General features: G+C 41.9%; 1 protein-coding gene across 2 annotated transcripts; it reads right to left on the reverse strand.

Annotated features, from left to right (window-relative positions):
* Window positions 1-244: 244 nt before the first annotated feature.
* scn4aa (sodium channel, voltage-gated, type IV, alpha, a) lies at window positions 245-24,590 on the reverse strand. Of its 2 annotated transcripts, none has more exons than XM_031843403.1 (27): window positions 24,518-24,590; window positions 14,906-15,239; window positions 14,476-14,594; window positions 14,191-14,280; window positions 13,983-14,111; window positions 13,649-13,740; window positions 13,142-13,435; window positions 12,989-13,052; window positions 12,744-12,885; window positions 12,419-12,616; window positions 12,127-12,297; window positions 11,903-12,032; window positions 11,018-11,256; window positions 10,754-10,927; window positions 10,293-10,649; window positions 7,622-8,071; window positions 7,236-7,277; window positions 6,926-7,058; window positions 6,684-6,838; window positions 6,402-6,575; window positions 6,146-6,268; window positions 5,397-5,678; window positions 5,248-5,301; window positions 4,321-4,458; window positions 3,736-3,837; window positions 3,248-3,518; window positions 245-3,162 (listed from the first exon to the last, which is right to left on the reverse strand). In XM_031843403.1, the coding sequence occupies exons 2-27, from the start codon at window positions 15,188-15,190 to the stop codon at window positions 1,862-1,864; spliced, it is 5,709 nt and encodes a 1,902-aa protein (XP_031699263.1). In that variant the 5' UTR covers window positions 15,191-15,239; window positions 24,518-24,590; the 3' UTR covers window positions 245-1,861. The 2 variants fall into 2 exon arrangements, with proteins under 2 accessions (XP_031699263.1, XP_031699262.1); XM_031843402.1 differs by lacking the exon at window positions 24,518-24,590 and adding an exon at window positions 21,084-21,198.
* Window positions 24,591-24,726: the final 136 nt, after the last annotated feature.

Genomic DNA, 24,726 nt, shown 5'->3' on the forward strand with positions numbered 1-24,726 from the left:
ACGTTTCAATGAATAAATCAGTCAGCAGAGCGGCCTGTTCAGCATACAAACCAGCAGGGGGCCTCAGTGTAGTTTCACTCAATACAGCTACTGACAACTCACAGCCTACTTTTCCCTACAAGAAGTATTTTATTCTCACAATATACTTACAATTTTTTTACAATAACAAAATGATATAAATATACAATAGAGAAAGAAAAAAACGTGTATGTACAGGCAACACTGACTGCGGGTGTTCCAGTAAAGCGCTCCCTCCATTAGAAACGTAAACGAAAGGAGGACACCGTCTTGTGAGTTTGACTGTAGCATCAGAGGAGACCGCAGCTCGGCGGTGCAGCGACGGTAAATAGGATCGCTGCAGGTCACATTATAGAACTACTGCCATGCTGCAGCAGCAGGATAAGACAAAGAGGCGCCTCGAAGAGGAGAGAACAGGGTTGATGTTAAAACAGTTCTGAACACATTAACAACAGAAGGGACAACCTTCTATAGTCTATTGTAAAAAAATTAAAACAAATGTTGTTCATGTATATATATATTCAGAATAAGACGTTTTTAAGACTTGAACAACAGCAACCTTTCTACACGAGGACAGACTTGACAAAAGATTTATTTTTTTCTAAATACGTAAATAAGTGTGATTATCTACACATTGGAAACATGGAGTATTACTTATGTATACTTCACTCATGGGTTTATTTTACTCAACCAACACTCAGTTGTGTTTCAGAATTATAAATCAATTTGATATCAAGTCAAAAGACAAATTTGATGCAACCTTAGGCAAAACTTAATTTAAAATGTACAGCAAGTACTTAAATTATTGCTCGAATTGTTCGAGCTCAGCAGTTGTGTTACTGTAAACACCACATCTTAAAGTCACAGTGACTGCTTTGCTTTGAGTTTTCAGATCTATCCGAGGTGGAAAAAAAATAGACAAAACATTTAAAAGACATGCATACATCAGTGGTGAAATTAAAACAGGAAGGTCTCTCAGTCTGCTCTAACTTGACCTGGAAGGGATATAAATAGTGCAATATAAACTGGGCCTTCAGATGGTAACTGCATTAGCTGGCCCGTGTTCTTGTTAACTAACAAAGAATAACAGGGTTTCACTGGTAGACAGGGATAAATGTGATGAGGATAAACCTTATATATGTACAAAAATAACTCAACATGGAACATCTTTTAGTGCCTAATTGAAAGAATTAGCATGTAGAGCCTTCACGTCAATGAGATTCCACATAAAAGTGACTTAAAGTAAGCAGGAATAGGATTTTGCTCTGTTTTAATTTTTCGACAATTATAACAAATGAGGGGACTCCATTTTTAGCTATTTTTAGCCATGAAATGGTTGTGTATATATTGATGTCATTTTCAAATATTGCTCAGTAGAGTTGGATAACAGTGCTGCATTCATGTCACAGTATCTTGTTGCTTTTAAAGGAAAACATTGTGACATAAACATGAGGTCATTCAGGTTTTCTCATGTGTTGTTCAGGTTACTCTTTGGTTAGAAACTGGGGCACATGGGTTGGTTTTGTGGTAATAATAACAACCATACCAAAAACAGAGTTATTGCAGGCCTAAATGAGGACTTCAACCAGTGTTAAATACTGAAATATATGTTATTTTCAGACACACAGGGGGCTTTATCTGGCAATTTCAAGATGGATTTTTTACTAGAAAGCTACAAAAAGCATGAACTCCAGTTTCAACCTTAAAACCAAAAAAGAAACTTGAATATCACATGAAAAAAACAGCAGTTATTTGTTAAGTTTAAACATTCATTAGCACTGTGTAAGCTCTTCATCCAATATGCAACAGGAGGACGACATAATTAACCGTCTTCTGCTGCTTGTTATACGATCGTCTCCCTCAGATTTGCATGTAGGGTAAAGAGGTGTGGGTTGGGGGCAGAATGTAATAACACCTCATTAGTGATTTCTACAGGTACAACCATGATATTAGGCTCGGGGGGTTCTGGACCACATTGGGCCCCTGTGTCATGTGACATTGTCTCAGGATTCGGAGGCTGCTGGCTTGCAAGAGTTTCTAAATCGGCCTGCTCCATCTCCTCGGCGAGGTCCACGTTGCTCCCGTAGAGCACTCCCATCCTCCGTGCGAGCATGCCCTCCTTCTCTGGTGGATCATCGCCTCCCTCCTTTCCACCAATCCTCTTGCAGCGGTGCATGAAAGCGGCGTGGCGTACGCAGCGTTTCAGCAGGTGCTGGCGGTAAGCCCTCTGGATGACGACGGCGGCCATCTGCTCTTCTTTGTGGCGCATTGTCGTGGTGATCGGCGCGAAGGAGTCCGAGGTGGGGTTGCTCAGGATGAACTTGGCCTGAATGCTCTCACGCATCGCCGCCATCTCCACCGTGTCTCCCAAGACCATCTGTGTGACGGCCAGCAAGACATCCAGGCAGTGGATCCTGTCTCCGATGACCAGGGGCAGATCCATTTCAATCAAGCTTAGCCGGTTGGGCTTGGCAACCTTCAGCGGCTGCTGCAGGGCATCACAGAAATCTGAGAGCCGGCTATACTCAATGAACTGAGTTCCGTCCACGTCAAACTTCTCCCACGTCTCGTTGAACATCTGGAAGTCGTCCTCACAGAGCGCATCGCCGCTCTCCTCCTGCGCCACATTGAAGTTCTCCAAGATGATGGCGATGTACATGTTGACCACCACCAAGAAGGAGATGATGATATAGCCGCAGAAGAACGTCATGCTTATGATCGGGTTGCCGCAGTTGCCCTTTACATCCGTGCCCGGGTTCTCAAAGTCTGGATCGCAGTCCGGAAAGTCTTTGTTCAGCATCGGAAGTAAAAGCCCATCCCAGCCGGCTGACGTTGTGATCTCAAACAGGCAGATAATGCTGCCGCCAAACGTCTCGAAGTTAAATACGTCATCGATTCCAGCCTCCTTTTTGACGTAGGCAAAGTTTGACATGCCAAATATGGAGAAGATGAACATAATGAGGAAGAGCAGGAGGCCAATGTTGAATAGAGCAGGAAGTGACATCATTAGAGTAAAGAGAAGCGTCCGAATGCCCTTCGCTCCTTTAATAAGACGCAGGATCCTGCCTATTCTGGCCAGTCTGATCACTCTGAACAGAGTCGGTGATACAAAGTACTTCTCGATTATGTCTGAGAGCATCAAACCTGAAATAAAAAGGAGACGATATATGAACACCTTTTATCTGTTTGAACACAATTCACAGCTTCTAAGTAATGTAACTTTACCCACCAGCTATGGACAAGATGACCACAACAAAGTCAAAAACGTTCCACCCGTTGGTGAAGAAGTAGTGTCGCAGGGCAAAGAGCTTCAACACGCACTCGCCCGTGAAGACGACGATGAAAGCAACGTTTACTTTAAAGAGGAAATCTTCCTTCTCGGGGCTTTGGTTGTCCGTCTCCACCATCATGGTCACCATGTTGAGGCAGATGAGCACCATGATGAAGATGTCAAAGAACTGCTGACTGATGAAGTCAAACACTATTCCCTGGATCAGGTTCTGCAGGTCAGAAGTGCAAGGAACAGAAACATAAATCCAACAGGGTCATTTGGTCCGCACCAGAAAAGGTGAACACAGACATCAGAGGTGACATCACCATGAGCACGAACTGATGTTTCATTACGTTGGGTTACATTGTTTATTCTTTTCAACATCAAATAAATAGCCTCGCCCAAACAAAATAACACGTTAATATTAATATCAGTTATAAACAAACCGTTGGACGTGGAATCGGCTTCTGTGGCTTCTTGGAGCCAAGCTTCTTCATGGCTTCGTAGTACTTTTTTTGTTCCTCAGTCATGAAGAGGTCTTTATCTCCGTGCAGACACAACATAAAACAAACATATTGTTAATTAATGACCACAAGATTGAGGTTGTGTTTACTTGCAGATATATTATGTTTTCTAGTAGATAGGTCGTGTGTGCGTCTGTGAATGGGTGTGTGCCTCTCTGCGTCTGTCCGAGGCTGATCTCGCATACTGCTGCACCAAACCACATAATGTTTTGGGTGCTCTTTTATGGCTACATGCTCAAGTACCTCTCGTGGTTGCAGTGACTCACACTTTCTCAATATACTTTTTATTAACTGTTTCATACTGCCTGCCATTGACTCACTGCAGCATTTGAACGAGAGACAAAAGGTGAGTACCAAAATAAAACAGGAAATAGTAATTGAAAACCTGTAAACAGGAAAACAATGGGCCAGGGTGTAACAATTACAAGTATATAAATGAGTATGTGTGTAACTAAAAGAAAAACAATCGCTTTTGTGCAGATTACTAAAAAAAAGTGTGATACTTATCTTTTTCTTTTGTTGGTTGAAGTTGTCAATAATGACACCAATGAAGAGGTTGAGTGTGAAGAAAGAGCCAAAGATGATGAAGATGACAAAGTAAATGTACATGTAGAGGTTGATCTCATAAGAAGGCTGCTCCTCAACCTAAAAGACGAACAAAACATTTAGAAAAGAAAAATCTGTCCCTTTTCTGTTTCTGAACTATAAAGTAAGAAAGGTGGAAAGAGGAAGACACGGGATAGAAGGTTAAACTGGAATAAGATACTAGTCGGAGGGTACTTGTTGATCCAAAGACTGGTCTCACTTCACCATCACCACCTGTCACATATATATTATTACATATATATTGAATTATCTTAAAGTGCAGGCGGGTGTTAGAAAGGGAAGGGAGAATCTTTGAACTCCAGACTTGGATTCATATAATTTACTTATGTTCATATACCTAATAAAAAATAACGTAGTATACATACTGTGCTTGCCAAAACAGTTACTAAGATATTAAAAAGTTATTTGGGATTTCTGATATGCAATTCCTTTATTCTAAATATTCTTTTAATACTTTCATTGCAAGTAACTGAATTAATACATCCACAAAATGCCCAACCTGTATTTGCAATTATTATTATAACAAATAATAAACTGTATATTCATCTGTAGATACAGATACATGAATATGTATAAACACGTATCTATATGTGTATAAATTCATGCATGCATCCTGCGTACATTTTACTATAACTATTTTTAATAATATAATGTAACATAAAAGTATTCAGAATACAAGACTAAATGAAGGGTCTTCTGTTACAGGATGATTTTAATATAATTAGCAAGTGTTCACCTTGTTTTTAGTACAGAAAAATACTACTTTCAAACTACCAACATATCTAATGCCAAATATTATATTTGAAGACATAACTAATTAATAACTACCTCTCTTGAGTCGACGGCAGCATACATGATGTCCATCCAGCCTTTAAAAGTTGACTGAAAAATACAGAACATTGTTTTCAAAATCTGTCATTGAACACAACTTACATACTTATTTCCAAGTATGTAATAATGGAAAACGCCCTCCTCACCACTTGAAGCAGTGACAGGTAGCCTTGTCCCACGTTGTCATAGTTGACTTTGACGTTGACCCAGCGGGCCTCCTGGGTGGCCTCTTGGACGGCCAGGCAGTCGGTCCTGTTGTTGACTTCCGTCATGGGGAAAAGCTCCCCCGTGGTGGTGTTGATGCAGTGGTAGAACTTCCCAGCAAACAGGTTGACTCCCATGATGCTGAAGATGAGCCAGAAGATCAGACACACCAGCAACACGTTGAAGATGGAGGGAATCGCTCCAACGAGAGCGTTCACCACCACCTGTTCAGAGGAGAGGACTTTGTTAGAGTTGAGGGATTATAAAGAATTGTATAGAAATGTTCCCTGGTTTATTTTGTTTGCAAGAGTGAGCAACAAGCTTGCTATTGATATCAAGTCCTGCCCGTACTCTTACCTTAGTCAGCTCTGGTACAGCAGCCATGATGTGAGCATGCATTCAACACACATTGTAGAGGAAAGCCAGTCAAATTAGTGTGATAATGCATTAAACATCACAGCATCATCTAGATCAATGTTAGCTGCAGTGGTGGAAGAATTTCTCTTTACTTAAGTACTTAAGGAGAAAAGAAAAAAGTTCTGACAAATACAAATATATTTGATTTCTCAAAAATCATGACCAAACTTAAGTAAAGTACAAGTACTTTATTAAAAAGAATGCACTCGGTTACTTTCCACCACTGGTTAGTCGTGCACATTGCTCAAACGTGGTTGCGCAGAGAAAAACGTACCCTCATCCCTTCAAATCTCGACAGCGCCCGAAGAGGCCTCAGTGCCCTGAGAGTCCTGAGGGACTTGATCGGTCCGAGGTCCGAGTATCCCATCCAGTTGGCAGCTAAACTAATCAGGGAAATCTGTGGCAGAATCAAAACATTTCCTATTCACGTGTTACCACGGAAATGATCGGACATCAAACATGTTCGTACGCATGTTCTGTTGCAGCGTTACACATACAGATGAGCTTTGAAATAAGATGCCGAAACTTACATCTACGATGAAAAAGTCTAACCAACACCAAGCGTTGGTGAAGTAGGTCTTGAAGCCGTATGCCACCCATTTAAGGAGCATCTCGATGATGAAGACGTAGGTAAAAACTTTGTCAGCATACTCCAGAATGATTTTGATGGTTCGGCGTCTTTCTATGTATATATCCTCAAACGCCTGCCAAAGGAAGATATAAGATACTCAGACACACGTCCTAATCGTGATACAGCATCATAAAAAAATGGTCAACATTTCTAAATTTGATGCAGTGACGTTGGCACTCACCAGAGCGCCGCTGCTGAGGAGGATCATAAAGATGATGAAGGTTTCAAACCAGTCATGCTCCACAATCATGAAGCAAGCCCTACGGAGGTTCCACCATTTCTTGCCTTTACCTTGGGTGATGTCCGCCGTCAGACACGGCCAGCGCCTCACACACTCTGAGGGGAGAGGAGAGTCCAAGAGGTTCACCGTGAGAAGGTCATTTTAAGGTTTCAGGGTAAATTATCCTGCGGTTGGGTTCATACCGTCGGTGAAGCAGGCCGCTGGCTCCACGGGTTCCGGCTCTTCTTCCTCCACTTCTTCTGGTTCAAGCTCAGGTGGTTGATAGTCCACTGTGCTACACACTGAAGAATCCCCATCATTCAAAGCACCCATCAGCTAGTCAAGAATTACAATTGAAGCTCAGTTACAAACCCACCATGCAAAATATACATCTTTGATTTCCCCCCCCCCCCAAATGTATAATGAGCAGAACCACATATACAGGAATGACCTTATTAATCAATGATTGGAAACAAGGATTTCTTTTGTTTTGGGGTCTGCTGAGTTACTCACTTTGACTTTTCCCAGAATGCTACTTTCATCTTCTAAGTTTTTCTGAAATAGCACAGGAATAAAGAATGCACTTTAGTGAGCATTCATAAGCAGTAAGACATAAATTCTTTCCCCCCAAAAGATATTTAATTATTTAATTTAAGTACACAGTTAAGACGACTGTAGAAGGCTCTACACAGGTGTCAGTCTAATTATTTATCATTCTATGGACTGTGTGTACGTCTACAGACGCTGTTTGACTGACATCTCACTTTTATTTAGTTTTTTTTTAAATTGACAATACTCTTTTAGCTTTTCTTTCACCGTTTAGGACAAATATTGTATTGTGTATTGTCAGTGCACGTAGACAAATAGATTGAACATGTTGATTTATCTACTGTACTTACCTCATTATTTTTCTCATCTGAAATCTCTGAGTCATTAGCATTATCAGCATCATCCTCGTCATCCTCGCCCAGGTTTTCAAAGTCTGACTCAACCTGAGCGATTGGCACGTTGACACTGAACTCTCCGTCCACAACAAATCCAGAAGGCCGGCCTTCAACTAAACAATTAAGTATCCCATCTGCCATTTTCTGACCGGTGTCCATGTGGTTCATTTCAATTTCCTCCATTTTAGGGCCCTCGTCGTCCGTCGGGCCCTCCTCAGGCTCCTTAGGCTTTTTGCCGAGAATCTGCAGGACGGTTCGAACGACGAGCGCTTTGAACCAGTCGATGCCTCGTGTGATCCTGCAGATGGCGATCTGGAGATTGTTCATCTCCCCGTCTTCGTCCCCAGTGGAGAGGTTGTCTCCGCTGAACGAGCTGAGCAGCAAGGCCAGAAAGAGGTTCAACACCTGACGAAAGACACATGAAGGAAAAGATAACTTGACACTGAAATGTCAAATTACCACAATTTATTTTCGCACCTTGATGTGAAAAACAAAAAACATTTACTGCAAGAAATCTGTATTTAGAATGCAGCTACAGTATCTGAAATAAATATAATTTTATAGTTTATATCAGCGATTAATGTACCAGATTTAAACATTTTTTATCACAACTAAGGGTGAGCGAATCCTGGGTTTGCATGTGAAATAATTATTATTTTTATAATCGCTGCGTCAAAGTATGCCGACATTGCTGAAAACAAAAGTCTCAAATACACATCACATATCAAATTGGTCCTGTGATGGCACATCAATAAATATTATGTCGTCGGCCTCCTGTTGCAGACGCAGCTATATTTAGAGTCTAAACCCGTTGGTCATTTTCTCGGTGCCTGTTCAGGTTTAGCGGGAGATCGCGGTTACACGGCAGGCTGATCTGCCTCATTCCAGTGTGGGAGCTGTGGATCAGTAAAGAAGATGAGCTGCACAAAAAAAACCACCCGAGCCCAACGGTGGAGGAACAACAACAGTGTCAAAGAAATGTAAAGAAAGAAAGGCACAAAATAAATTCAGTTCTCTTTAGAGCTGCTCTAATAACCTGATGATGTGAGAGGTTAAGTTTTTATCTAAAAGATACGTTTGACTCTTTTTTTTTACATTCTTGTCGAGAGTTGGAAGAGAAGAGCCAATAAAACTCTGATGTCTTTTAGCCAGTAGACAGTTAGCTTAAGTTAGCGTTAAATCTAGAAGCAGGTTGAAACAAGTAGCCTGGACAAGTAGTCTTTAATGCTAAGCTCGGCTAACTGTCTGCAGCTTCAGATTTAACAGACATGACGTTGGTATCGATCTTCTCATCAAACTCTCGACAAGAAAACAAATAGGCCTACTGACCAAAATGCTGCACTTTTCCTTTTCTTTTCTAGCTTTGAGAAAGAATTCAACATGTTCTCAATAATGTTGGTCTGAGCCCTTACAATTATGCAAGATAACATAAAATATGTAGTGGTTTTCTTTCTTCTTAGGCAAAAACTCGGCAGAGGAGAGCGTGGAAATTCAGAACCATTTTTTGATCACAAAGAGAAAAGATAAGCAGAACAAAATGATCATAATCGTCCCTAAACAAGCAAGTTAAATCCACTCCATATGCTGTGGCGCTGATGGTTCATTATGATTACCTCTTCATCAATTACGCTTTAATCTGCTATCAAATTACTTTTCCTTTACACCCAGTCCCCCTGCCACCGGAGCTCTGCTCGCTCAGCTGTCGGTGTTGGCAGCAGGCTTCCTTGAGCCGGATCTTAGCACACACTCAAGGTCAAAACCACTGTTTGGTGGCTCGAGTCATTCGATTCAAATAGAAACCCCCCTCCTGTGACGTGTGCTGGTAAACTATTCGCCTTTATGTCAGTGCAAATAGTGTGCATCGCAAGAAAGCCGTGGAAATTTTGGCACAGTGTGGCCATCGCAATACTTTAGTCAGCTTGACGATGAGCCATTTCCTTTCCATTTCTATGAATAACCTAACAGGAAATGGTTTTGGCTCTGCTCATTGAATACAATGCTGAAATGAACAGAGCGATCATCTCTGTATTATCCCTCCTTCGTCCTTGTTCTGTGAGGCCAAGATAAAATGTCAGGGACAGTATTTCCGCACGATCCAGACAGTCACAAACTCTGCTGCCTCTTTGCACAAATTCACCCAGACGCTGTGTGAAAAGGTTAGTGAACAGTTATATGAAACTAGAACAGCATTCGGAGAGCGCAGACCTCCACCAAGCTAATCGGCTGAACATTTTAAAGGGTTTTTCCTTGGCCCAAGATACACCCTTCCACCAAGTTTCATTAAAATCTAATTTCTCCTTAATCCTGCTGACAGACAGTCAAAGCAGATAATTATAATTCACCTATGGGAACGGAGGGTCTGCGCTCTCCGAGTGCCCTTCTAATTGTTGTTGTTTTTGAGTGGACCACAGGAAGACTAGCCAACACTTTGAGGGTGCTAATGGGGGCAAATTAAAGAATATTACTTAAACTATCTGGATTTTGCTTCATCGTTTCTCTGGCACCTGAAACACCACGCACCAGCCACAACATCCACTTTCGTTTTTTTAGTTTTGTAAAATCATTTCCCCCCACGCTTTAGATTTAAGATGGGGATCAGCAGTGAATGAATAATTGTTGCACTCACCACTAGATTTCCAATGACCATAACCATCATGAAGACAACCAAACACATCCCAGCTCCGGCCACTTCCATGCAGTCCCACATGGTCTCGATCCACTCCCCGCACAGGATGCGGAAAACGATGAGGAAGGAGTGGAAGAAGTCGTGCATGTGCCAGCGCGGCAGCTCGCACTCCGAGGAGATCTTGCACACGCAGTCCTTGTAGCTCTTGCCAAAGAGCTGCATACCCACCACAGCGAAGATGAAGACGATGATGGCCAGCACCAAAGTCAGGTTTCCCAAAGCTCCTACCGAGTTACCAATGATCTTGATCAGCATGTTGAGCGTGGGCCAGGACTTCGCTAGTTTGAAGACACGGAGCTATCTCCAACACAGGACAGACACAAGCAACAAGACAGTGAATAATAAAGAAGTTATCTCATTGTGGTAAATGGACACGAGTGAATCCAATCATTGTTTCTCACCAGACGGAAGGACCTGAGGACAGACAGCCCCTGGACATTTGCCAGCCCCAACTCCACCAGACTGAGACTGACGATGATGCTGTCGAAAATGTTCCAGCCAACTTGAAAGTAGTAGTAGGGAGCCATGGCGATCAGCTTGAAAACCATCTCCGCTGTGAAGATCCCAGTGAAAACCTGCAGGGGCAGACATTTCTGTTCAAATCAAGTCTGAGGCGTACGGACATTTCTGCGATAAAATTGAAATGTAACGTGGCACATATTCACCAGATTCCCCACGGAGAGCATGTAGTCAAACTCTGGGGTCATGGGGTAGTGCTCCATGGCCATGAAGAGGGTGTTGAGCACGATGCAGATGGTGATGGCCAAGTCGACAAAGGGGTCCATCACTACAAAGAGCACCCACTTTTTGAAGACCACCCATCGCGGGTGGCAGTCCCACTTCAGGAACGTGTCGGCAAACTTGTACCAGGCGGGTGGGCACGGCCTCTGAGCCTCCTCCAACTCTAGACAAAGAAAAACAATTAGGTAGTCTACCGTCACTTCATCAAAGCTTTACAGGTCCACGGTATCATCTAACTTCTACTGTACGTGTAGGAGAACTACGGCGGCCGACGCGAAAACGCAACTGGCGTGTATTGTATTGATTGACACTTATTAATATTAAATTCCATTTCTGCCAATAGATCCCACTAAATGCTACAAACGGTCCCGTTAATCATCTTTAAATGATGTGCACAACACAGCTAACGGAGAGCACTGATGTGTGTGCCAAGTTATAGTCGAGCTAAAATAGCCAAAGCTTAACGCCACGAGGGCGCGACACTGAAAGTTGACAGGGATTTCTCCAGCGCACAATGTGATTATTGCAAGCTCAAGACAATGCTACTGTATTGGCTTTGGATAAAATGAGTGTATAATGTGAACAACTGCTTGATAATCTAAGCAATTAGAGCTCACATTAAAGCATCTCATCTTCATTCCCTGGAGGAACTTGACACTTGCAGAGGCTTATACCCTGCTGCTCCGTTGTGTCGTCTTCTTATTTTAGTTTAATCAAAGCTAGATAATAAACCCTTATACCTTGGGGTTTTGTACGATAATCCTCGGTGCATTATCAGTGTTAAGTTTCTACCTTTGTTGGCACTGTACCTTCTATAGCAGCTACAGTGAGCACCGTCAGAGCACTAGCAGTCCTCCGTTTCAGGCCTGGTTCGTCCAGATGAAACATGCTGTGAACGGAGCCCGATGACTTCTCTCCACATTCGTAATCTGCAGCAGACTGTAAAATGTGTTTAGAAATGTCGTCAGCTGCAAATCAAAACCAAAGGCTCTTTTTAAAACAGTGAATTGTGACCAGAGGGTGATGGATTCACCTGGACCATGGTGGGCGCTCTGACTAACAGACGGGGAATGATTCTCCCGTTACAATCCTTGATAATTTCATCACGTTCAAGGCTCCGTTCATCGTCTGTCAACTCAGACATGGTGTGATGACTCAGCGACTTCTTACTGGTTAGAGTGGCACAGCTCCCAAGAGCTTGACCCTGAGAAATTAAAAATAAACATCGAGAGTTAAGTTAATCATGTAAACAACAATTACAGCAAAGATCTTCATTTTTTTTTAAACATATGATGAGCCGTCTGCTTATTGCTTGTAACAGTTACCTCTTCCTGATTCTTGAGTTGCTCTAGTAGCCGCTGGAACTCTTCCTCTTTCTCTATGGCCTCTCGCTGAGTTGCCTGATTCTGCTCTTCATAAGCCATGGCTACCACAGCCAGGATGAGGTTGATGAGGTAGAAGGAGCCCAGAAAGATGATTACCACAAAGAACAGCATGTATGTCTTACCGGCCGCCCGCAGGATCTGTGTTTGGAGCAAAAAAGAAGCTACGAGAACTAAGGACACATTTATTCACTTTATGACTGAAGTGTTAAAGAGTTCCAAGTTAGACGTGACGAATCTGTTTGCAACAAATGAAAGAAGTGCCAACCAGCTGGAAAAGGTTCTCCCAGTAGTCCTGGGTCATGAGTCTGAAGAGGGCCAGGAAGGCCCAGCCAAAAGAGTCAAAACTGGTGTAGCCATAGTTGGGGTTCCTCCCAGCCTTCATGCATTCGTATCCCTCTGGGCACTTTCTATCAACAAAGAGGAAGAGGCTGCAATGGCTCTCCCAGCTCTCCAAATCACACTCCGACCAGATAGAATGATCACGGTAGTGTCGGTGTGCATAATACATACCCAGCATCGGAGCTGTTTCCACAAAGTAGAGCATCTAGGCTGCCTTCCAAATAATAGTGATTCTCTAGAAGCAAACAAGAAGATGAAACCTTTTTTTCCATTTAGAAAAATATCAGCTTAAAAGAAAATAGATGTAATATGCGTTAAACATACCTATGTTTTCAATATAATCATTGAAATTGAAGGTGCTGTTGGAATATGTGGTATCATTGAAGCCCATGGTGCTGTTGAAGGACGCCGTGTCGTTGAATGTGGCGGTGGTGTTGAAAAATTCAAAGGCGGTTTCGTTTGTCTGGAGGGGCCATCGCACACATTTCTGACGCAGATTTCCCATAAAGAGTTGAAGGCCAATGAGGGCAAACACAGCGAGCGCAAAGACGGTCAGAATCATGACGTCCACCATCTTCTTCACTGACTGGATCAGAGCGGCAACGATGGTTTTCAAACCTGACGAAATACAAGGGATACGTCTGAAACAGCTCTGCGACAACCAAATGATAATAAATATAACAAATGATTCAGTGAAGCTATGAATCTTCTCCCAAAACATAATGCCAGAGGACGTAAATGAAAGTATTAAGTTTTATGTATATATGCCGTCTCGTTTGTGAAATTACACTCACACAACACAATTTAAAAAAAAAGAGATTAAAGAAATACCAGGAATCACAGTAATTGTTTTAAGGGCTCGAAGTACACGAAACGTCCTGAGGGCTGACACGTTGCCGAGGTCAACAAACTCAGTGACGTATCTGTGGAAAGACACAAAACAATGAATCAAAGCCAAATAAGACTCAACATATTATCTATTAACTTTCCCTTTTCCCCCCAATTGGCTTAAAATGCACAAAAACAACTTTTATAGTAGCTGATCTCAAAAATGTCACTTCTGTTTAACAGCAATTTATGCACTCAATTTTTTTGTTTTAATGTCAAGATGGGGAGTTTATGCAACGATACATCTGATAAACATAACTATTAAAAGTACACGTACGCCATGCTGATCACCATGAAATCCAGCCAATTCCATGGATCTCGAAGGAATGTAAAAGATCCAAAACAGAAACCTCTTGACAACACTTTGATTGTTGCCTCAACGGTGTAGATACCAGTGAAGACATACCTACAAGTAGGAAGAAACACAAGTTAGTGTAAGAAAGTGTTAAATGTGACACAGGAATTACCAATAATGAAGTACTCACTCGACGGTTTTACTCCATGCTGGAGGGTTGCTCATCGTCATGAAAACACAATTCGATAGAATCGTAATCATGATGAACATGCTAAATAATTTAATTCAGGATTAAGGAAACAAACATTGACATTATGTATGTATATATATATATATATATATATATATATATATATATATATTATATAAGCAGAAATGTTCCCACTTTATTCATAGTTCAACACCACTTTATATTTGTATAACATGAACACACTTAATAATTAACAAGCTCAAGCAACAATAGTTCAAAGGATATGAATGTATGAGAATTCTGATGGATCCTCTTCTAACCAAACTAAAGGGGCTCAGAACGTAGCAGGCCGGTTCAGCGTTGAACCTGAAGATTGTGTTTCCTTTAGTGATCACAATGAATGTCTGAAAAACACACATTATAAATGTATAAATGCAAAAGACGGTACTCTACAGTATTCTAAAAACGGTATTCTAAAAACACTCCCTGCATTTCCAATAGATAAGTGATGGCAATCTTGAAATGACACTTTAACATTCAACATGCCACGAATGAAATGGTATACATTGCGTAAGGGATACTGTATGCAGCTGAAATGTATCTGAAGTAATACATCATGTAGTATTTCAAGGTTATGCAGGGACGGAGTCGAGCTCATTAAACACTAAGTGTGTGTTTTCATTGCTATGCCAGACCCAGATGTGCTCAAACTGACGTGCTGTGCTTTGTAGAAGGGGTCCAGATCCTCCAGAGGCATGTTAAGCATCTCTGATGGAGCGTCTCCGTAGATCATGGGCAGACTCTTGCCCGCCTCCAGACCAGCGTTCGGGGCCGCTGGCTCTTCCCCCTCGTGGGCCTCGTGGCCCTCGTGGCCCTCGTGGCCCTCTACTGCTGCTGCTGCCTTTTCGCTTTCCGCCTTGAGCCTCTCGATCTCCGCCAGCGATTCCTGGGTGAAGCGGCGGAACTCGTAGGCGCCTCGGGGAGGGAGCAGGGACGCCATCTTCGCATCGCGAAGGGATACCGCCACACAGGGGTTTCCCTAGGAGGAGCTGCAGGGAGGACGAGGGGGGAATCGAGATAATACATGTTGAGATGCAATGGAAGAAGTAGCATTAACCATTTTGACTTTAAGGAACAGTGTGTAGGATTTAGGAAATGGAATTTCATAATTATTACTATGTTAGCTTCGAATGAGCCCTTTATATCTACGTAGAGGGTCCTCTTCACGTAGTCCGCCATGTTCAACGTATCCTCATACAACAGTTTGTATGATATCCTACAAAATAAGTTATACCTCTCTTTTCAGCAAGTCCAGCAACACGTATCAATTTCTGCTCGTTACATGCACACAGTCTTTTTTTGAATAAATTTCCGTCTCCACACATAAATAATAACCATGGAAGTGACGTTACTGAAGTGAGAAATGTATCAACGTTTTTGTACTTTTCTCTAATCTTTACTTTTTTTGTGAAATATTAGATTTTGTCAATTGTTTAAATGACACAAGGGTTTGGTGGAACTGCTCAAAACATGTTCACCTTGTGAGGAGTCACATGTAGACACACTTTTGTTTCAAGGGGTCAAAAGCCAATAAGGTTGGAAGATTTCTTTCACCTATGTCCGAACCCCTACAGGTTCATGTCTCCATACGCTTACAAACCCCTCCTGCCCTGCACCCTGCTCCACATCTCTGACCCTTCACCCATCACTACAACACCAGCACTTTAAAGTGTCAGGACGGTAACAAAATGACTAGACGCACTCGGGACGAGAGCTTGGACTTTCCCACCGCTCTAAAGAGACTATGACATTACTCGTGTACATCAGATTACTTATTAGCCGAGCAGACGCTCCATATCGGATCCAAGAGGAGTTCGCTTACATCCTTTGATGCGTTTAGTAACCGGTCTGGAGCAGCTGAGGTTAGGCTGCTGCTAGCAAGGCAAAATAAAAGGAGTAAAGTATCCTTTATGTATTTATATTAGATACTTTTCTTTAAATGGATGTACCCTCCAATACAAATCAAAAGATATACTGCTTGAGTAATAGTGGTCTACTATTGTGTACTTTGCAACCACTTAACTTGAAAGTGGTATTTTTATTAAAGGGGGAATTATCAATATGCATTTTGAAAGTTAAATCATTTGCAAATTAGCTTTGATATGCATTTGAAAATATTTGGAGGACAAAAACACAACGTAACTATAAGTGGGCCTTTAGCTAACAAGCAGTAGATTTAAGGAAAGTTTGAATACATAATTGTGCAGCAAAAACCGCTTAGATTACTCAAAGGTAACAAAATCTACAAGGCATCAGCTGTAGCCTTGACACCACTTGCAATAAAATCTATAAAACTAAAAGGTAAATATTTCGACATGTTCTGAAAGTTAAATACAGAGAAAGAATACAGGCATGGCATTAATCACCAGGAAGGCCGTAAAAAGAGAAGAGCTAAGAGACACAGACATGAGACCATCAACATGGCAACAAGAGAAAGCCACTGATCTCTCTCACACACACACACACACACACACACACACACACGTTAATGCAGCCTCCTCAAACCACCTCACTCACACAGAAAACGATGCATTCCCAAACACACACACACACACACACACACACATATGTGAGGAGACGCACACACTCAAACAGATACGGTGGCCGTCCAGCTGCTCCGGGCCATCAGGACGGAGCGTCGTGTTACAGAGGCCCGATGACTCCGCTCATTCCGTCCTGGCTGAGCCATCGCTCTGCGCCTCACATCTCTCCGATAAACAGCACAGCGTGCCAACTTATCTTACCGAGCGGACTCCTCTTCCTCCACCACCTTCCATTTTACACAAGGGCCCCCAAACACAGTAAGCTTCCGCCGCCGCACCCCGTATCTGCCACTTTACTAAAGCTCCAGATACATGACACTTGAGCCTTTGAAGCCCTCTTTAATCATTCCATCTTAACTCCATCACTCATCAAACCACCATCTTTTATCCCACACACACACAACTCTTTTCTCCTTAAAACATGGGTCAGTATTTTCTTCATCCTACCAAAAAAGAAAACCTTCAGATTTATTACCAACATCAACCTGTGCAGCCCAACACCACCTCCATACTAAGCCCTGGTCTCCCCCCTCATCATCCCGTTTCAGAACCCCCCCCCCTCCCCACTCAAGGAGCCGCGGAGCCGCCCTCAACCGTGAGCCAACCTTAAAATACACATCCTGAGAATGGATGCGTTTCTGTGTGGCTTACGTGGGGAACATTTCCTGATTGCATTACATCACACCGTTACTGCTGAAGCCATCAGATGTCCTTTATTAAAAAGAAAACGTAGAAATGAAAAGCCTGCCAATCTTAAAAAAAGTCCTCCCTGATGAGGTTGTTGCCTCGTCAGTTGGGTAAATAATATGTGTTGGCGCCGTGATAAAGTTTGTATCAGCGTGTGCTTCTTCACAAGTGCAATATTCAGTACCAGTCAAACTAGATTCTCTATATCGGGCTTAAAGTCATCAGAAAACATGTGCAGAACATACAGTCCTGTCTAGCCTGATCCTTTATCTAAGTTACATGTAAAAGTCCTGCGTCAAAATCCTACCAAAGTAAGATTAAAGAGGTATTATGAGTAAAATATACTAAAGTATCAAAAGTAAAAGTACTCGTTCTGCAATCGAAGAGCTGCAGGAACTGATTAGATTGTTAATGCTGATGGGTCAATGGATAAGCAGCATTGTACTGTTGTAGCTGCGGAGATAGTTTTAACTACTTTATATACAGTCAGGTAGTTTTGTCCAGTGGTTTCCAACCTACGGGGTCGGGCCCCTTAGAAGGGTCACCAGATAAATCTGAGGGGTCGTGAGGTGAACTGGTGAGAAATGAAGAGAACAGACAAAGTTCTGCTCCACAATTTTTTAATATTTTTTCTAGAGGTTTCAATAATCTTTGCTTTTTTTGTGAAATAGGGGATCATTTTAGCTCTTTGAGCATCAGACATTGCCTGTGTCCAGACCTTTGAAGACAATCAGCTGGTTTCGTGACCGTGCTCGTTCACTCGCCCTGAGGACAGGTGGCCCAGCTGAGGAAGAGGGAGTGGAAGTTCAGAAGCTTTCCCCGACAGTAATATATATATCAGCTTGCATGTCAGCGAAGGCCATGTGACCTGTGAGATTCCGGTCGAGGATATAGACGATGTAATGTAGATACCTCTTCGTTACACTAGCCGGCCGTGGAACGCGCATGCCAATATTCACCTCCGGAAACTAGCCAAACTAGCTTTTGGCTTTTGTCAAGAGGCCAAGTTCACGAGAATAAGATCTAGATAGAAAATATGTTTAACTTGAAGATGAGCAAAAACTTTCCTCGAATAGTAGGAGATGGCTTACATGCTGTCTTGTACTACGGATGTGATTTTAACAGAGAACCTCATGTTTTAATCAGTTTTAATGACTTATTGGCTCAACTCTGACAAGTTCAAAGTCTGTGGCGACATGACAAACGTCTCAGTCCCCTCATTACACAGCACCTACCACTCCTGGAATGTGGTGAAGTTGTAAACAACGGATCCAGAGTGCAAACAAGGGCTTTTTATCCACTCGTCCTTTGACATTTGCCGTGCTCCTGTTCCCCCTGTTTTCTCACGGGGTCAGATCGCAGCACTGTGCTCCGCTCTCGCTCCCAGCTCGCTTCAACACCTGTGTCACCCAACACTTAACCTTGTATTTCAAACTCTATAGGGAGCCACATTAAAAACAGACCTCTCCACCTGTCGCCGCTTCCTTCCGCCTCAATGTATGTTGCCACGAGCTTTGCACGGCTGGAAATGATCAGCATCTACTCGGGGTCACGCCCTCGGCGTCTTACTTTGATGTCTTTATTGCATGTGTGCACAGTGGACTCAGTCTGCATTATGTCCCTACATTCATTATGTTGCTGCTAAGAGGACAGCAGCTGTCATTCGCAGTATGCCTCTGCATACTGAGGAGCTGTGAAGACCCAGCGTAATCTCTGCGGTGCAGTCAGATGGTCAGATGGCTAACAAAGACATAGAGGCCTACTGATCCATAAATCCAGACTTTATTAGGGGATGAATCCACATAATGTGTCTCTAAGGACACCACAAACATCTTAATGAGAGCACGAGGCTGTTGCCTTTAAGGTACTAATAAAAACATTGGATGTGAATTAAGATTTGGAATGAACCAGGAATAATGTTCTTGGATGTAGTCTGATGCAGCTTTCTAAACAGATTGCTGCTGCATCAAACTGACCCATTTGGCCTTTGCACTCGCTGCACAGAAATCTGAGTGTGGAAACGATATGGAGAACTTTCCATCTTGCTTGTGAGAGACCAGCGGGAGCCATTATCATATTCATAATGCCGGTCAGGTCCTGAAAAAACACAGACATCCACGAAGGAGCTGCTCATGTTTAAACCACAGCTAAGACGAAACGTTGACAAAAAAAAAAAAAAAAGAAGGTATTTCTGTCACATAATGTTCAGATAAGGGAAGCAGTAAAACTCTACGATGAATTCAATTCTACTGAACAAATGAGATTTTGAAAAGAAAAAGTTTTGCTGATCTTTAACCTTATTTCACCTTTTGAATACTCTGGAAAATACAGAGGCCTGGCCAAGCAGTCACATGGGCTCAGTTGGTGAAAGAAACTCAAAACCGACACCTTCTGCGTCCAAGAACATGTGACGCGAGACTCACAAACACACACACAGGACGACCGCAGATGCAGGTTAAAAGCTACACAAATAAATATGTTTTTTGCCATCTACCATGTATGTGATGACACGAGTGACGCTGTCAGCGGAGAACGCAGGAAAATATGTGAGACAAATGATGCACTGTGCAAACAAAACTCACTCTAAGACTTTAAAAACACCACCTGATGCTTCCCATTCACTTCTGCTGGGACTCCACTGCAGGAGCCCATCGTGTTACATTAGCAGGATCTAATGTGTGTCCATGTCTCCCACCAACGTGTCCAAAGATCTGCTTTGCACGCATGGAGCCAGGCTGTCTCTGTCCCACACCTCTGATTTGGGCTACATGGATTAACGGCAGAGAAACGGTGGGGTATGAGCATCCACAGCATCACAGTATCTTGCCCATCTGCCAGGAGGACATGAGCTAAAAATAACACCGTGTCCCTGTGGGAGGAGGCATAGTGAGGAACGAGAAGGTTGCAAAGTGTCCACACTGGACATTACAGCCATGTGCCTCCAGGGAGACATTCACCTGGCAGGTGAAGACCTGTTCTGATGCTCATGCGCAGTTTCTCCTCTCATACTGTACATAGTCTACTGTAGCATAATAGTAAAGCACCAGTTCAGCACTGCATGTGCGTGCGCCTTCACAACACAAACATTTAAAAACACTGCTGAGAAGCCATAAATCTACCAATTCCAAATGTGACCTAAGCTCAATTACAGGCCCGAGTTTATTATTAGAACAAAAGGCACTCGTATTAAAACAAGACTTTGAATTTAATTTCTTCGCCAGTGCAACTGATTATTTTGCGCACCAAGAAAGAAAATGAAAAGATACTGCTTCATTTACTGCTACATTTTTATACTTTTTAAATGCTTTTATTAAAAACAGCCAACTGGTTCTCACTTACTCGATAGAAAACTGTGCACGTTAGGTTTCACCGCAGTCCAAATATGCCTAACTACAACCTTTAAATCAGGAAGATGCCAAATGAGCCCATTTCATCCACAGAAAGAGGAGCATAAAGATAAAACTCACGACCAGTGAAGACACCCTTAATAACCATCGAGTCAAAGCAAAACCCTTCAGCCTGCCTGACAGGAAACGTTCTATATTCTGAGCTTCATGCGGGAGTCATCTTTAGGCTCACTAATAAAACAAGCAGGCAGGTTACCTTGCACGAGAAAGAAAATATTCCCAAAGAATCCAAGAAACTTGAAGGAAAAATAAAAAATCAAGTCTTCCGTGAAGCCTTGCACCGAGGACGTAATTCTCCCCTTCTGGCAGCCGGTGCGCGGCGGCGGGACAGCTGTTGCTGACGCGGTGGTGGTGACCTGCAGTGAAACCGGAGGAGTCGCTGCAGGTATAGGATCAGATGAGAACTTTGACACTTCAGCGGCGGGACCTCTCCCCCCCCCAGCCGTCCCCGCACAGCTGTCCGTCGGTCGGGGTCTTTTAAAACGTGTTTGAGGTGAAGTGTCGACGCAGCGCGGATGAAGCGTGCGGGATGTTTCTGCGCACAAACTCCTCTCAGCATAAAAGTGTTTTATTCAACTGATCCGCCTGCACGATCTGCTTTAGGAATAATTTGTTCACACAGATTACTGAATGTATTAATTATGTTATATATAAGCACATAACTTATTAGCGTGGACTAAAGAGTCCACTTAGGCTTCATTTAATATATCTGGAGTCATGCGTTTATTATTTTATGAATTAGAGTGTATATATTATAAAGAGTTAAAAGTCGAGTATTTAAATGTCCATGTGTCAGTTCTTGTTTGTTGTACTTTTGAATGAAGAGTCCTGTTTGGAGAACTGTTGCCGTACAGTAAAACCTATACAGTAGCCTTTTTATGTGCAGTACAAATAACTGCCAAAATCTGGATTAACTGGTTTTAACATTTCTGACAAATGAGGATTAAAGTACTTCCCATAGTCATCAAGTAATGCATTTGTTTTTATTTATTTTCTGTTTTTTTCTTCAGAAAGAAGTGGAGGGAGGTGAGGTAAACATATGTGGAAGGACGACAACTCCACTTCCTATGAAGAAATGTTAAAAAAAAAATCCCACTATTTAGAACTAATAAAAGTAAAGGAACTATTAAATAAAGTCTGCTGCAGATACAACCACCAGAGGGCAGCATAACAGCTTTTAATGTTCTCTATCGTCCTTTTATTCAAAGATAATACTGTATCTGTCCATAATTTATATGACGTTTGATCTCTCCTTGTTAGAAGAATAAATGCATCTTGAAAGAAGTGTGGAGATCATATCAAAATGTCAGTTCTTCACACTTATGATTAATGTGTAAGTGTAATGGAGAGTAACAGTTGCTTGCTCATGGGGCCAACACTGCGTCAGGACCAGTACCTTATATTTTTGCTTACAAATGTCAAAAACAATCCACTCAATGACGTTAAAGTGAAGCTTTCAAAAGGTCAAACTATGCAGATTTTTGATTACATTTGCTTGAATAAGCTCTGTGCATGCAGTGAGAGGGACAGGACTGCACCCGGTCTGATTGGGCGAGTCCTCCTGTCGACGTGAAAGCTATATTTGGCTGAAAGGTGTGTAGTATGATTATACAAGGAAAATGATATCCGCGATTACAAATGTTAACTGGGTGTCATCGGATTCTGGGAAACTGAGCCTGCTGCAAATTTCCCCACCGTCTCCTCCCCCGGGTGAGAAAACTGTCCTAGTCTCAGGACAAGGTGCAAATAAAAACACATTAAATACTGAAGAAATGTGGCCATGGCTTTGTCACTATCAAAGATATTAAACAGATATATAGAAGGATGCTCCACAGTCTACTCATGTGACTTTCAGTCTGGGTTATCACGGGGTTAAAACTGCCTCTGGTGACATTCAGTTTAACTGCTGACACAAAATCTTCTGGAGGATTTGCTGGATTTGAGTGCTGCTTCTGATACAGTGGATCTAACTTTGTGATGGGATGTCAAGCTAAATATACAGTGTATGTGCTGGTCTGTCAGGGTAAATTCTGGGACATCTGTACGGTGTTTTGATGTCACATTAATGACCTATAGTCTTCTTGATATTGCTCACCATTCATATATCATTCTATCTAAGACACTAGTCCTTCGTCAACCTAAAAGAAAAAGGTGCTAAGTCTCTTATTCCCCCTATGAGCTGTGACAAGGTCGATGATAATTCCCAAATCTGCTTTTTATTAACTCAAAATTCTGTCCAAGGGCAAATCATTTTTGGATGTATTCTTTATCTTACTTTAATTTATTTTCTTTATACCATGCAAATTACATTTTATGTATATAGGCCGAGTAGTTTAGTATGTGTATAGTAAACTAGTTTTTAAAATCTTTGTTGTACTTTTGCTGTTGTGGGGGTAGAGGTGTGAATCACAAGTTTCATCGCAATATGATATTAAATTGATTCTTTGGACAACTATACAATATCTGCTGATGTCACAAAGTCTGTCACGATCGTGATTTGGATTTGACTCTGTTAAGAAGCCTGCGATCAATATGAGAAAATATTATTTGCCCGTTGAACACAATCAGTAACATTTATATGAACTCACAAAAAGCAACTAAAATGGGATTGAACAGTTTCATTACTGATCTCTGAGGGAAGTAAGTGCGCTTGTATGGAAATGGAGATGAAGATATGCATTGATGACATTAGATCACTGAATCAATATATTGATTGTTGTGTTTATTAATAACACTATTATTATTATTGTTAGTAGTAGTAGTAGTAGTAGTAGTAGTAGTAGTAGTAGCTGAGTTGAGTGTCCCGCACAATAAATGGTGCCAAACCCATATGGGCTTACAAGACACCGGAAAACAACAACAACCAGGATGGCCACATGACAAATCATAACATACACTTCCACAAATTCAGAGAAAGAAAGAAAAAGAAAATGTCAGAACATTCAATTTCCATAATAAAAACATCTTATTGATGCGGTTTTATTTTCTATAAATCTTGCTGAGGCAGAAATCTCCTCATTCAGACAACCAGAACAAATCCAGCTTCCTCAACTGTATTGTTTTCAAACAAATGAATCCTCAGAGTCACTGCACATAACACATTAGACCACATAATGAAATCATCAACAACACCAAGACATCAGTTCTTAACCGAGTAGTAGTTGTAGTAGTAGTAGATGTAGTGGTAGAATTTCCAGTTAGAATAAACTTGAGCTGAGTTTGCAAGACAGAGTGTACAGGAATATAGATTTAGTTTGTGAGTATGTGTTTCTGAAAAAGGAGAACTTAAACACAAAATAAAAACCACAGACATTGTCAGTAGCTACCACAAGGTGGAACCATGAGGCCACAATGGTTCCAGCTACCAACACTAAATCATCCCATTAAAGTGAACAGCTGACAGCAATTAACAATCAAGCTGTCTGCTTATATAACACACTGGATAACATGACTAAAGACTGTGAAAACAACAAATACTAACTTATGGACATATTAAATACATACTAAACTTGCAGGCTATTGACAAATATGAATACAACAGCACAACTGTTTGAAAATGAGTAATGACAGAACACAAGTGATGAACATGCTGTGCATAAATCATAATAATATATAACTTAACGTACTTACAACCTGTAAGTACGTGGACCCACACAGCAGTCAAAACAAAGCCAGCAGCACGTGTTTTGGAGCTAAATTAGAAGTCAGAACAACTTCTCTGTGGTCCTGGAGAGGCGGAACATACCACTCTGGAGGGGGAGGCGGAACAGTCAAAGTGGCGCTGGCCTTTGTAAAAGTGGTAGTAGAAGTTGTGGAAGTAGTAGTAGTAGTAGTAATAG

This window comes from Anarrhichthys ocellatus, unplaced genomic scaffold (genome assembly GCF_004355925.1).
Source record: "Anarrhichthys ocellatus isolate YVR2014 unplaced genomic scaffold, GSC_Weel_1.0 scaffold4, whole genome shotgun sequence".
Taxonomy (NCBI): Eukaryota; Metazoa; Chordata; class Actinopteri; order Perciformes; family Anarhichadidae; genus Anarrhichthys; species Anarrhichthys ocellatus.